This window comes from Grammomys surdaster, unplaced genomic scaffold, assembly GCF_004785775.1.
Source record: "Grammomys surdaster isolate TR1022 unplaced genomic scaffold, NIH_TR_1.0 229, whole genome shotgun sequence".
NCBI classification, from domain to species: Eukaryota; Metazoa; Chordata; class Mammalia; order Rodentia; family Muridae; genus Grammomys; species Grammomys surdaster.
The window spans coordinates 4,231,142-4,246,453 of NW_021604674.1; the positions used below are offsets into that span (position 1 = coordinate 4,231,142).

Below are 15,312 nucleotides of genomic sequence, written 5' to 3' on the forward strand. Positions count from 1 at the left end.
AGAAATAAAAGACAGAAAAATTATAACTTATTGTGTGTCTTGATATTGTTTTATTTTTGAAACAGGGTCTTATGTAGTCCTGGCTGGCCTGGAACTCATAGATCTGCCACTTCTGCTTCCTGATTGCTGGGATTAAAGGTGCGTGACTATGGGACTTTTAATGTTGGATTATGTTTTATTTTTTTTTATATTAACCTCAGGCTTTGGGAGCAAGGATGAGATTTACAGATTAAAGTGATGTGTTTTTTTCAGATTTAGGTTGTGTTTTTGGGATTAGCTCACTCAAGTCAGTTTTTCTCACTATATCTCCTGCATATTTATAGAAAAGTAAGGGGATTCAGAACACTGGATGGTCACTCCTTACTTATGTATTCTCTTATGAGCCAGTAGTGTTCCTTCCAATATAGGAATGCGATGTATTGTTTTGGTCTTTCCTTGGTCACTGTTGTACATTCTAGGAGTTTGTGTGACATCTCCACTCTATTGAGTTGTGGGGAACAAGTGCCTCTTGTCTGTTTGACACTCAGTCAGTCTCTCTCTCTCTCTCTCTCTCTCTCTCTCTCTCTCTCTCTCAGTCTCATGTAGCTGAGGCCTGAGTACTTGAAGATCTTGAACCTTGTAATCCACCTGTCTTCCAGGTGCTGGAGTCAGGGGCACGTGATAACACACTTTGGTTTTAGATGCTTCCAGAATTTCCATTTAAAAGGGCCAGAATTACAGAAGTGAGCAGATAGGAAAAACACATTAGCCATTGGAGAAAAGGCTAAATGCTAACAGAAGTTCTCAAGTGCTTTTATACAAATGCTTCAGTTCCTGCTGGAAGTGAGCAAGAGGACCTGCAGCGCCAGCCCACACCACCAGCCCTAGCAAAAGGGAAGTTTGAGCAGCAGGAAGAACTCACCAGCACACACAAGGAGGGAACATAGACAATTGGGCACAAAAGACCTCTACTGGCATCTGGCACATTGCTTTTGGGCTCCCATGGTCAGTCATTAAACTGACATAAAACACACCTTTCACCTCAAGGTTACAAAAAAAGGTTATTCTGAATCTTATATGAGTGACTATGGCCCAAGAACAGATTCAAGTTGCCTGAAATGACATGTTCCTCCATGATAGTTAGATACATAACCATTCTGAAGAAAGAGTCATAAATCAAGGGCATTAACCAAACATATTAGTGAGAACATCAGTTAAGTAGATTATAGCAAAATTGGGAACGTAGCCGGGCAGTGGTGGCACACGCCTTTTAATCCAGCACTTGGGAGGCAGAGGCAGGCGGATTTCTGAGTTCGAGGCCAGCCTGGTCTACAGAGTGAATTCCCGGACAGCCAGGGCTACACAGAGAAACCCTGTCTCGAAAAACCAAAAAAAAAAAAAAAAAAAAATTGGGAATGTTGTGGCACTCACGATAGCTCATGGCATGGGGGTATAGAGTGTAGACAATATGAACAGCAGCAGAGCAGGCAAAGAGAAGAGGAAGGGGAGAGAGAAGGCAGAAGAATGAGGTATAGAGACAGAAATTGTGCCACATCCCTCAGAGGGAATGGGGTCCTTTGGAGCAATCTAAAGAAGTTACCTGGGCTGGTTTTGGAGGTGCATGCTTTAATCTCAATACTTGGAGCAAGTGGCATGCCAGCCTGGTCTCTACAGCAAATTCCAGACTAACCAGGGATACACCATGAGAAGGGTATTTGTGTCTGGCCTTGCTGTCTGCACCATTTGACAGTTCAATGGGGTCTTATTTGAGTAGATTTTAGTAAGCAAATCTTAAAATTCCATTTGTTCTCTCTGAGACTTATACCTTGTTGCAGTGTCATCAGGAGTTAGTCTTTAATTAAATAACGGTTCACAAGACTGGGTCAGGTTACAGTGTCTGCTAGGAAGTGGGAGTTTTGCTTATGTTTGACCTCCCCCCTTTCTCTTTTTGTATCTCTAATAGAGAAATATTTCCCATAAGTTTTAAAAGATTTTTTTTTAAAGTTTTTATTTTTAAAGGTAAGAATTCTACATCGTGGCTCAGGTTGCCTTCAAACTGTTGGTCCTCCCCTGGCTCCAGCTGTCTTCCAGCTGTGCTGGCATTACCTGCATGTGTCAGCACACTTGTCTACATTTTTATCTTTTACGACATGGGTCTCTCACACTTTCTGTGTAGACTGTTTGTATGTGGATTATGAGGCTGCTAGTGAATGCTGTTTCTCTGTCTGCATTTCCTTGGTATGTGTTGCCACACTAGGAGCTCCGCTGTAGGTTTTGGGGCAAGCAGAGGACATTCTTTGCTTTTGGGTTGAGGGAAGCTATGATCTGCTTAGAAAACATCCCAAAGGTTTTCCCTGATAGAGGAGCTTAGATAGAGATGGGACGATTAGCTGTCAGGGACTAAAGACTGATAATTCTGGCTCTGTACCTGCGTCTTTCTTTCCATTTCACTGTTGGTTTGTTTGTATTTTGTTTTAAATTTGGTCCTGGAAGTGGTGTGTGTTCGTGGGTTATGACTGGTCTTGTTAGCCAGATCACCCTAGGGATCTGGTTTCCACCCTCTGAGTTTGAAATTGCACATGGGCCACTATCCTCATGTAACATGTAACATGGGTTTCTGGGGATCTGAATTGCTGTGTTCATGCTTGCTTAGTAAGCACTTTAACCATTGATCCATCTCCCGAGATCCTTTTGTAGAGTTAATAATTAGCTAATCAGCCTCTTAGAATCTTCCCACAGGTGAGTGAGGCTTTTCCCCCCTGGAACTTCAGTTCCCTTGTGCAATGAGATCAAGATAGGAACTGAAATATATCCAATAAGTTTTGCAACACAGAGGGCTGTAGGCAACTTGTTATATTAGTAAGTACTTTAGTGTGTATTGAGTATGACAACCAGATTGCTGAAGAATCAGTAGGAGATACCAGTTTTTAAATGCTAGTATAGATATTTGTTTCTATGTTTAGTGGGTTTTGTTATATACAAGGGTCAGTCTGTAACCGACAAGCATAGAAGATAGTTTAGCATCTTGAGATTTTACTTGGTTTGGGCTATAAACTCACACTCCTCTTCTAATAATGCATCTGACAGCTTGAGACGCTTACCTGCACATATTATACACACATACATACCCCTTTCTGAACAATGCATCTAGGAACCTGTTAGTAACCTAGGGCGCCCACCTGCTCCATCTGTACACACCCCACTTCAAACAAGCAAATCAGTTTCTTCTCCCACTAATGACCATCTATTTGAACATGTTCCCAATGCATCCAGGTAGGACGGAAGGAAAATCTAGTTGCCTAGTTGATTTTGGAGCTATGAGTAATACAGCAACCCGTGTTCTCAAACTTTAAAAAGAATCTCCTGTCATCCTATGTCTGTACACAGTTGGGTGTGTCTGTAATTAAAGTAGATGCACTAGGGTTAGGGCATGGTCAGTAACAAATGCCTATGTTATTTAAGGGTGTTAATCAAAGTGGAGAAACAACCCAAACTGTACCCCTTAGCAACCAAACTCCTCCTCCCTCTCAAACCCCACAGAAGGAAGCCTCAAAAAATAATCAGGACCCTCGGGTACCCTCTCTCATGTGGCCCACTCTCTATCTTGGTAATTCTTTCTTTCTGTTCTTTACTATTACTTTGAGTAAAGTCTCCTTACTACATTACAACATTTATTTCAGTTCTCTGAATAAAAGGTCAAAACTCTGGAAGCAGCTAGGCCAGACTCTCTCCCTCTCTTTTTTTTTGCTTTTGCTTTTGTTTTTGGAGACAGGGTTTCTCTGTGTAGCCCTGGCTGTCCTGGAACTCACTCTGTAAACCAGGCCGGCCTCGAACTCAGAAATCCACTTGCCTCTGCCTCCCAAGTGCTGGGATTAAAGGTGTGTGCCACCACTGCCCGGCTAGGCCAGACTCTTAACTGCTAGTAACAATTGCTTTGCCTTTTCTGGCCCCAAACTCCTTAATGTTAACCAGGATAGCCTCAAGATTTACAGGGGTCCTCCTGTCTTTGGTTCCAGGAAGTTGGAGTTACAGGTGTGAGCCACTTTGTACCTTAGGCTGATTTGAAAACCACTTTGTGGCCGGCCGAGGCTAACCTCAAATCTTACCTCAGACTCTTCTGAGTGCTAGTTAACTGTAAATATTTCCTTTTGTTATTGTTCTGCTTTTTAGAGAAAGTTTCACTAAGTATTCCTGGCTGTTTTGGAACTTATTATGTAGACCATTGGCTTCGAACACTCAAAGAGATCCACTTGCCTCACCTCCAGAACACCAGAATCAAAGGTGTGCGTCACAGTGCCTGGCTAAGTGTAAACCATTCTAGAATAAGGCATAAAGGGGAGAACTGATGTTGCCCAAAAGGTAATTGCTCCTCTTCCTCCCCCAGCCTCTGCAGTCTTCCTCTTCCAATAGAGATTTAAATATTTGAATAATAATGGAAAGACTTCACTGAATGTTTAGGATCCTGGGAGAATGGAATGTTAATCTAAGATTCCTGGAGTAGACTTCCTGAAGAGAAGAATAAGAAAAGGTAATTCAGATGCCAGATTTGCAAATATTACTAGGAGAATGGCGGAATTATTTTTTAAGCCGTTCCTAGTATTTGGTCTGCATAGCAGCAAAGATGAGTCAGGAAATTAATGTAGCAGTGTGGCAGATGTCTCTTCTTTGAGAACCAAATGAATTTGCACTGGGCTCCAACTCTTTTTCTGGACAGCTCAACCTACTCTTTCTGAAGATGTAGAAGGGAAGTTGATCATCAAGGCATGATTGCATAAATTGGCACTTGGGAGGCAGAGGCAGGTGGGGTCCTATGGGTTCAAGGCCAGCATAATCTACATAGCAAGTTCTAGACCAGGTCGGGCAGCATAGTGAAACCCTGTCTCAAAGAAAATCTTTTTTTTTTTTTTTTTTTTTTTTGGTTTTTCGAGACAGGGTTTCTCTGTGTAGCCCTGGCTGTCCTGGAACTCACTCTGTAGACCAGGCTGGCCTCGAACTCAGAAATCCACCTGCCTCTGCCTCCCAAGTGCTGGGATTAAAGGCGTGCGCCACCACCGCCCGGCTATTTTTTTTTTTTTTTTTAAATAGAGAATCCTGAAGGTGGTTATGGTAAATTGTAAACTCATGTCTTTTTTCTTAAAATTTTCTTTACATTTTTATTTAGCGTACATGTTTAGAGGTGTGGGGGTAGGCTTACAAATGCCACTCATAGAGATTAAAAGACCACTTGCAGGACTTTTCTTCTCTGTGCGAAAGGCATTGCAGAAAAGGAATTGAAACCTAAGCAAAACAGCCAAGAGAAAAACCCTTCAGCACCCACCTTTATTAGTGCTCTATTTGGTTTATGAATGTTTTTCAAAAAAATTTTCATGTACTCCAGGGTGTCTCTAAGTTAGCTAGTAACCAAGGATGACCTTCTAGAAGTCCTAATCCTGTGCCTGCACCCACACTGCACGGGAGGACAGCCTTTCCCTCCTACGCCTGGTTTTTGCAGCCCTGAGGCTAGTTCAGTGCTACTTGCGTGCTAGGCAAGCATTACATCAACCCCGCTACACCTTCAGACCTTGTTTCTGAGTCTCGTCTCTGCCTCTCAGTTTATCACTCATTATTTTATCCTAAATAATTTTTCCCTGAACAAGCCATAATCTTAGTTTCTTATCTCTTCTTACTCATAAACCACTCCTCAGAGTTATTTGGAAAGGAATTTTACGAAAAACGTGAACTGCAACTGGGCAGGGTCCAGCGAGTTTGGCAGTTTTTGACATCCTAACATCGACCTTCATGATCGTTCTGTTACCGAAAGGACAAGGTAATGGGGGTGTTCAAACAATCCAGTGTGTGAAAGGTCTTGCACCCCGCCAAGCAACTTGGAACCATCATTAAATAAAAAAGGGACAATCTGGGCCACTACGGTCTGCGGAGTCTCTATGATCACGGGGGATGTTCGAGGCTGGAGCTAGCAACACCCATTTGCCCGAGATTCGAGTCCAGGTAAAGGCTTAAAGCATCCCTACTGTGTAGAGGCGGAAGGCAAAGACAAGCTGGTCCAAATCTCGTGAGCCGAGGTCTGTAGCGGGAGGGGAGCCGGAAGTCTCGCGAGATGACCGGGTTTTCCCGCGAAAGAGAAGCGCGCGAATTTCTTGCGCCGTGGGGCGAGCGAGCCGGTCTGGAGTGCTGCACTGTGAGGAATTCGCTCGCAGCGCTTGAGGCAGCTGGGTTCCCGGCCGGTGTCCAGCCTTGCCTGCGGAGCCGCCGGCGAGCAGCAGCGGTGAGCAGGCAGCGTGGAGGCTGCATCCCGGGGCGGGAGCTCGCCGAGGTCCGGGCTGAGGGGCAAAGAGGCGTGAGGAGCCGCGGCCGGGTACCTCGTCCGCTGGGTGGCACGGAAGGGTTCCCCCAAGTCTCCCTTGCACCTCTCTTCACGAGCTGGGTCCAGGCAGATGGGCTTCGTCACCCAGTCGCTGTCTGTGGCTTTTGCTTCTAATGCAACCGGGAAGGGAGGAGGAGGGCCGTGGCTTTCGCTAAGTTGGAACTTGGTGGTTGTAACTTGGTTCACATTCTGAAAGCCCCCCATCCTCCCTTACGGCCCTTGGTTCCAGAAATGGCTGAGCAGACGGAGCCTGCAGTGATTACTCCAGCCATGCTGGAGGAGGAGGAACAGCTCGAGGCTGCGGGACTTGAAAAAGAGCGGAAGATGTTAGAAGAGGTAATGTTACCCCCATGACCGGAGGCTCTCCCCGGCTTCCCCAGCCCCCAGCGTTCCTTCGCCACTTGCTTGGCTTTTCCTTGAACTTGAAAGCAGCCCTGGTCACTTGGCTTTTCCGTACTTGTAAAGATGAGATCTTGGCTTGTGGTTTGAACGATAGGTTTCTGAAGGGTGGTCTTGGCGGGGTAGGTTGCAACGTTTCTTGAGTGAACGTTTCAGATTGCTTTTTTGACTATTGAGATTTAGCTAAAGTCACTGATGAGTGCTTGCTTTTGCCATCTGTATTTGCTTTTTAAATATGTACCCTCACTGTATGCCTAATGGCCAACATTATTAATCGTTAACGTCTAGAGTCATAATGTATGTACTACTAGACAGGTAGTAGAAATTGGCCTCAATCAAAGGCTGGACTGTAATCCAGATCTACTGATTATTCCCTTCCCCTCTATCTTCCTGTCAGGTTTGTTTGTTTTTTAAGACAGTGTTAAGCTGGCTTTCATACCCCAGGCTCCCCCTGCCTAGCTTCCCGGTGCTGGGATAGCTGGAGTGTGCAATCATTCCCTGCTCCTAAGGATTTCTTAGCAATTTATTACTGTTTGCTGCCTAGGTGATCAACTTGTTTTAGTTTTCTATAAGTAAGATTCTTTAGCTAAAATTGAGGTGTACGTTTGTTTTCCTGACAAATTACATTATTTGTAGTTTCTTTAAACAGAATCTTTTAAAACTTAGTAAAAGCAGCTTTTTAACATTTGTCAAGTTTAGTTCTTGATTAGTACTGTGAAGTCCCACCCTGCTGCTTAATTGTTGCATATGCAAGAAAAGGTGATATAATCATGGGAAGTTCTAAAGTCCTTCTGTTCTTCCCTTGCATTTATTTCATCCTGTCAATATAATATCAATTCTCTTTGAGATTTTTATTTAATCTTAATTTTGTAGCCCAGGCTGGACAGGAACTCACAGTAGTCCTCCATTCTGAGCCTCCTTAGTGTTGGGATTATAGGCCTGTGCCATTTTTTTCTGGCTTAAATTATTTTTAAAAAAGTTTTCCCCGTTATTATTTTGAAGTGTGTGTATGTGTGTGATATGTTCATTTGAGTTTGGAGTAGCTGCAGGTGAGGTTGGAGCTAGACTAAACAGGTTGTGAGCCATCTGACATAGCAGGAGTGCTGGGAAACAAACCTGGCACGTCTGCAAGAGCAATTGCACCTTTACCTGCTGAGCCATCTTTCCAGCTCATTTTATTTTCACAAATGAACAAAGTGAGCCGGTTGGTTATAAAGTAAATGAAATGTGCCAGACTCCAGCTCCAGTTGGGTTCAGGTCCTAAAGAGGTGTAGAGTCAGCAAGGGAAGGAAACGGACACTATCTAAGGAGAAATCAGGCAAGATAGCTGGTTTATTGAAGGCATCACACCTTTTGTACTCTATGTTTGCATAGTAGCTTAATCACAGGTAATGTTGAAAGTGGACTTAATGATTCCAAGAGTGTATGATCTTCTCACAGACTGTTAGGTTCAATATTAGGTTCAATAAGATTTTCTTTCTTTCTTTTTTTTTTTTTTTTGGCTTTTCGTTTTTGGCTTTTCGAGACAGGATTTCTCTTGTATAGCCCTGGCTGTCCTGGAACTCACTCTGCAGACCAGGCTGGCCTCGAACTCAGAAATCCAGCCTGCCTCTGCCTCCCAAGTGCTGGATTAAAAGGCATGCGCCAGCTTCAGTAAGATTTTCTAAGTCCCTATTGTTCTCTGAGGTTCAGCAGCCCTTTGCGTTTCCACCTGCAGGCTCTCAGCCTCTGTAGTCAGGAGGAACAAACCCATTGAGTCCTGAGAAACAAACCCATATGAGAAATTTTCATTCCATGGAGCACACCAAGCATTGAGCTGTTTCCTACTTGCATTTCTATGTGCCTTAGTTTTACAATATGGGCCTGTTCTCCTCATTCTCTCCCCAAAGGGAAGTTCCTGATAGCTTACTCTTCTTTTATTACGCAGTACCATCCTACTTCCTTCAGTGGATGCTCCTGTATATGGTAGAGGGGGATCAAGCCAGTCTAACTTCTTAACAGAATCTGCCATTCATCCCTATAAGTCACACACAGGAGAATCGGTTGTGCCCACTCTCCTATACTCAGAAACTGAACTCTTGCCCTCAGCTGCCGAGGCCTCAGACTCTGGATCTCCATTGTTTCTCTCAATTGTGTGCGTTCATCCTTGGGAGTTGGTGTCAGTGCCTAGGAGTTCCTGGAACCATCTTTCAGTTAATAAATCTTTAACATCTCTGCTCTTGGTGGCCGACTCTTGGGGACTCTTGTGTGGGAGTAGGCAGAGTGGTTTCACAGTACAGAGACTTTCCCCCAAAGAATTATTTTGTTTAGAGAGATTGCCATTGTATAGTTTTATACCTTCTACCAAAGCTCATACAAAATTCTGCAAAGGAAAAAAGCATAAGGAGAATAACACACAGTAACAGTCATCAAAGATGAAGGTAAAAGGATGCTGGAGAATTGTGGTCCGCAGTCTTGGTCTGCTGGAATCTTGATATGCAGCAGTGGTTTCCAAGTGGTCCACGCTGTCTATATTGAAGTCAAATTTCAACTCAAGCTGTATCCAAGTTCCCTTTCCTTGAAATGAGATTTACTGTAATGAAATATTGAACTAACTAACCATAAATAGAAAATCACTTAATTTAGGAAATGATCCATCTTGAAACAAGTGATGAGTCACATGGTTCACTTTACGTATTTTGTATGTCAGTGTTCATATTTATTTGTGTTTGTGTTGCACATGAAGGATGGATAGAAATTGATGTTAAATGTCTTCCATTCTCCATTTAGTTAAAAATTATTAATGTGAGTGGGCCTGTATATACTGTGGCACATTTGTGTACGTCAAAGGACAGCTTTATGGGGTCTGTTCTCCTTCCACCTGCCTTCATGTGGGTTCCAGGGATTGCAGACAGGTTGTCAGGCTTGATGGCAAGGAGTTTTTTTTTTTTTTTTTAATTGACCCACTAATCCATCTCCCTGCATACTGCTTTTTTTCTTTTTAAGACATAACCTCTCATTGATCATTCATCTTACCCATTCATCTAGATAGGACAGCAAGCCCCGGGAATCCTTCTGTTTCTACCTCTTCAGTGTTGAAATTACTAACATCATCATACTTAAACTTTTATGGGGTTCTGGGAGTCCTAACTGAGTCCTCATGGTTTCATGGTAAGCACTTTATCAACTAAACCTACTCCCTAGCCTCCTGCCAGTCAGCATTCTTAATTCTGCTTGTTTTTTCCCCTCTGGATAGGGAATGGGGCATAATATATAATCCAGTTAGCCTCAAATTATCAAGGCTCTAGCATTGGTAAACCTTCGTGGTGGTGTATTAAGAGTAGGGCCACACTAGGCCTCATACCTGTAATCTCAGCATCTGGGATGTCCTGGCTTGAGGATCAGATGTTCCTACTATGAGTCACCCTCAGCTGTGTAGCTAAATAGGGAATTTGAAGAAAGCTTTAGAAATATGATAGCCTGTCTTTAAAAAAAACAGTGGTGGTTATGGTACTTCACATCTAAAAATTAAGGACAACACTGGGGAGACTGAGGCTAGAGAGTTGCTGCAAGTTTGAGACTATCCTAGGCTGTAAAACAAAAACCCTTTATCAAAAATAGTTATTGGGCTATAGAGACATGCTATCCAGGATTGATTCTTAGTACTCACATAGTGGCTTACAACCATCTCCAGTTCCTAGATGACCCAACATCCTTGTCAGAACTCCATAGGTAGAAGGAACCTGTGTGGTGCACGCGCGCGCACACACACACACACACACACACACACACACACACACAGTCAAATACATAAAATAAATTTCCCCAACTCTAAAATAAATCTTAAAATAAAATCATGCTAGACTGGTGGTGTATGCATGCCTTTAATCTAAGCACTGGGACAGGGGTGTGGGGGTAGGGGGTGAGGAGGCAGAAGGCAGGTTTGAGTTAGAGGCCAGCCAGGTCTATTTAGCAAGTTCCAGACAAGTCGCATAGAAAGATCTCAAAATAGAAGACAGAAAAGGTCAGATTTTATTTCCAATGTTTTATTCATTGAGTCTTCATGTACTTTTTTTTTTTTAAAAGATTTATTTATTTATTATATATAAATACACTGTAGCTGTCTTCAGACACACCAGAAGAGGGCATCAGATCTCATTACAGATGGTTGTGAGCCACCATGTGGTTGCTGGGATTTGAACTCGGGACCTCTGGAAGTGCAGTCAGTGCTCTTAACCACTGAGCCATCTCTCCAGCCCGAGTCTTCATGTACTTAATGTATTAGATAGAGTAATTACATTTTAAAAATTGTAGAGCTGGGGAAGTGGATTAGTGATTAAGTGTTAATTGCTCTTGCAAAGATTTTGAGTTTGCGTCCAGAATCCATGTTGGGTGGCTCACAAAACTACAGCTCTGGGGAATCTGACCTCCGGCACCCGTGCACACTTTCAGTCTTCTCAAAGACACAACTTTAATTCCCAGCACCCACTCGGTGCCTTACAATTTTCTGTAACTCCAGTTCCAGGCTTCTAGATAACAGGCACACAAGTGGTTCACAGACATGATACATGTAGATAAAACATATATACCCATAAAAAAAAAATAAATTGCTCAATAAACAAATGATATATAAAAGTAATATAAAATGTAGAGGTATGTGACGTGAAACCAATAATCTAGCTGGGTGTCGTGGCCTATGTGTAATTTCAGTATCTGGGAGGTAGATGGCAGGAGAATCAATTCAAGGTCATCTCTCTGGGGAACACAAAATGCTGGCAAGGGATATAATAAGACACGAGCAGTACAGTATGCATATTGAACTTTGAAGAGAGGTTTGTGTTGATCAAATTGCTCAGCTGGTAGATTCTTGGGTGTACAAGACTGGCAACCTGAACTGGATTCCCAGGACCCGTGTAAAGATAGGAGAGAATTGACTTCAAAGTTTTCTTTTGCTCTTCACTAATAGGTATGCAGACCTGCAAAATGTCCACACATGTTGCCTGCATACAGACAGACAAATAAAAAAAGGTTTATTTAGGTGTCACTGTTCTGATCCAAGTTTGAGGGACTGAATTTGGTGATGACATTCTTGAAGGCTGAATCTCCAAGTGCCAGAGGGCATCTATAGCACAGTTTTTTGTTTTTTTGTTTTTTTGTTTTTTTCTGCAGTTTTTTTGAGATAGGATCTTATGTAACCCAGATTGCCTTGGAATTTCCTATATAACAGTGACTGTCCTTGAACCCTTGATTCTCCTTCCTCTATCTCCTGAGTACTGGGATTAAAGGTATAGATAGGCCACTGTGTCTGGGTAACAACAATTTTAAAGTTATAAAAAGATGTGGTAACCACTGGCCAATGAGACTTTTGTTTGTTTTGATTAGCCTAAAAGTTAAGATTTCATCTGGTGTTTTTCATACATGGCATTATACTTTGTTAATTCCTTCCCTCCAGTTCTCCCTCATCCTCCTTTTAGTGGTTTGTGTTTTGGGGGTTTTGTTTTTGTTTTTATTTTCATTGTTTTGTTTAATGTATTTTGAGACAGGGTTTTGTATATTTAGGCTGGCACCTAACTTGCTGTGTAGAAGGATGGTCTTGAATGATATTTGTGCCTCTTTAATTTAGAATCATGGAATATTTTTCTTTGCATAGGCTCGAAAGTCTTGGGACAGAGAGTCCACTGAAATTCGATACCGCAGACTTCAGCATTTGCTTGAAAAAAGCAATATCTACTCAAAATTTTTGTTGACTAAAATGGAACAACAGCAATTGGAGGTATGTTTGCATGATTAACTAGAAAATAGGTTAGAAACATTTCAGAAACAGCTTTTTGAAGTATAAATTAGTACAGTTAAATGTAGAGATTTCAAGTTTATTCTTTGAGTTTTTAATTTTTTTTTTTTATTTTATGTTAGTGATTTTTTTTTTTTGTCTGCATATTTGTATGTGTATGGGCATGCCGGGATGAGTTACAGATGCTTGTGGGCAACCATCTGGGTGCTGGGAATTGGACCTGGGTCCTGGAAGAACAGCTGGAGCTCTTCATAGCTGAACCATGTCTCCAGATCTTCTTTTGACCAGTGAATGTATAGGCTTGTGTAATCACCAACACAATTGAAATAATATGCATTTGCATTCCAAAACATACTCTTGTGACATCAGCAAACTTAATGATAACTCTCACTGTTGATTAGTAGTGCTTTACCAGGATATTATATTAGTAGAACCACTGAATTATAGTATTATAGATCTTTGGTTTCATTTTGTTTTCTATCATATAATTTCCACAGTGGTATCTTTTTGTATGCTGCTGTGTTAACATGTTGTTGGGGCTAGAATCGGGGGTTAGTCACTCAGAAGCTGAAACAGGATTAGAGGTGTACACCAACTTCAAAGAAAGTTGTTAGTTGATCACTTGTGGTCAATACTTTTAATCACTCATACCTGCGTAATAAAGCCCCAAAGAGGCATGAGAGCGTCCATTTATGGATCAATTGGAAGAATTGTGTTCTGGAGAGAGCACTGAAGCTCTAGGCCTCTTTTGCCATGCCGTCCTTACCTGTGTCTTTATGAGGTGTTCATTGGTATCTTTTGTAATAGACCTCATTTCATGGTCAAAACAAAGGTTGAACAACTTTAACATTTCATTTGGCAGTGGGATTGAGGAGGACTGGAAGCCTAAGCATTTAGTCTATAAGATCTGGTACTCTAGGGCAAAGAGATTATGTAATGTCAGAACTGAATTGAGTTGAATTTTGGTGACGTTCAGCAGCTGTATAATAACTAATTGCTTTATGTCAACAAGAAGAGTTAAGTTTTACCAATTAAGGTAAAAAGTTTGAGCAGTTAATTGTTAATGAGAGAAGAGGAAAAACCCAGTTTTTTTCCTCAATATATGGGTTAACTAGGTGTGCACTCTTTTTCTTCTTTTATTTTTCAGACTTATTATGTAATATATTTATCAGTTAAGTTTTTTAAATTTTTTAAAAAATAAATTTTTTTAAATTTTATTAAAATAAATATCTCATTTTTAAAAATAGCATTATTTTAGATGCTTTGATAAACACCGATTTGCACATTTTGGTTTTTTTGTTTGTTTGTTTGTTTGTTCATTTCTTGAGATATGTCTCAATGTTTTGTAGACTGGTTTTGAACTCAGGATCCTTCTGTTTTTGCTTCCTAAATGCTGTGATTATAGTCATACACCATCATGTGCAACTGTTTCCTCTCCCCTCCTTTCTCCTCCCCTCCTCTCCCCTTCCCTCCCCTCCCCTCCCCTCCTCTCCCCTCCCCCCCTCTCCCCTCCCCTCCCCTCCCCTCTCCTCCCCTCTCCTCTGTTGTCTTTCCTTAGCAGTACTAGGGGTTTAATCCAGTGTTAGGGTCATCTCAGTTGCTAGGTAAACACTCTGAGTAGTCTGAATACACTGAACCCTACATGTACAGTTTCTATTTTAGGATACAGATATGCCTGGGAAGGCTACCACAATTGTATGAATTTTCCCTTCAAGTTTTTTTGTTTTTTGTTTTTTGTTTTTGTTTTTCAAGACAGAGTTTCTCTGTGTAGCCCCTGGTTGTCCTGGAACTCACTCTGTAGACCAGCCTGGCCTCAAACTCAGAAATCCCCTTGCCTCTGTCTCCCAAGTGCTGGGATTAAAGGGGTGCGCCATTACTGCCTGCCCATCAAGTTTTTTTATCCTGTCCATCTTCATCAATTTCTCCACTGCTGCTATGTGTTGCTGTGTTTTCTAGTATGAATTTATTTGCATTTTCTCTTGGTGATCTTATAGTATATCTGAATATCTTTTTCATGTTTGAAAATCTTTCTTCAAACTTTTGAAATATACTTGTGGGGCTGGAGAGATGGCTCAGTGGTTAAGAGCACTTGCTATTCTTGCAGAGGACCTGTGTTTGGTTCCCAGTGTACATAGTGGCTCGCAACCATCTATAGTCATGAATATGGTGTACATATATATGGGATTAAAGGTATGTGCCAGTTCATCCTGCTAATAATAAGTTAAAAAACAATTAAGATATTGCTTCTGAAGAATTCTTTTCTGGTCAGTGAGTTGGCTCAGTAGGTAAAGTCACTAAGCCTAAAGACCTGAATTTGATCCATGACACTCACATGGTGGAATAATGTTCCTCCTGAAAGCTGTCTGACTATATGCATATCATGGCACATGTACCTTCCCAAATAAGCAAATAAAAGTTAATATAATGATTTCTTTCTTTAGTATTTTAGTCTCCTGTGATTTTTCAAGCTTCATTTTTGGCTTCTAGCTTTTGTTTCTCACAAAATTTAATGCAAAATTTAAAGAAAGTTAGCTACCTACTTCAACCTCATTACCTTTCAAACCATTTTCCAGAGTGTGCTTGTCTATCACAGTGACCAACTAAGACTTTACTACATTTGCCAAAGGTCTTTTAATACCTTGTTCAAATCTTTGTGGTAAAATAATAAACACAAAATAAGTCTTTAACTTAATGAGTTACAAGACAACTTCTATTTTAGCCATCTCTTAGACTGATATGTACATGTCTTTCTTAAAATCTAAGATACAGGGCCAGCGACATGGCTGAGCAGGTAAAGGTG

General features: G+C 41.6%; 1 protein-coding gene across 2 annotated transcripts in view; it reads left to right on the plus strand.

Annotated features, from left to right (window-relative positions):
* The first annotated feature begins 6,127 nt into the window (after window positions 1–6,127).
* The window catches only part of Hells (helicase, lymphoid specific), a 39,660-nt gene continuing 30,475 nt past the window's right edge, over window positions 6,128–15,312 (plus strand). For both annotated transcript variants that reach the window (XM_028773475.1, XM_028773476.1), the window contains exons 1-3: window positions 6,128–6,244; window positions 6,573–6,679; window positions 12,372–12,494. In XM_028773475.1, coding sequence (XP_028629308.1) covers window positions 6,575–6,679; window positions 12,372–12,494 — 228 coding nt within the window. In that variant the 5' untranslated portion in view covers window positions 6,128–6,244; window positions 6,573–6,574. The remainder of the gene's footprint in view (window positions 6,245–6,572; window positions 6,680–12,371; window positions 12,495–15,312) is intronic.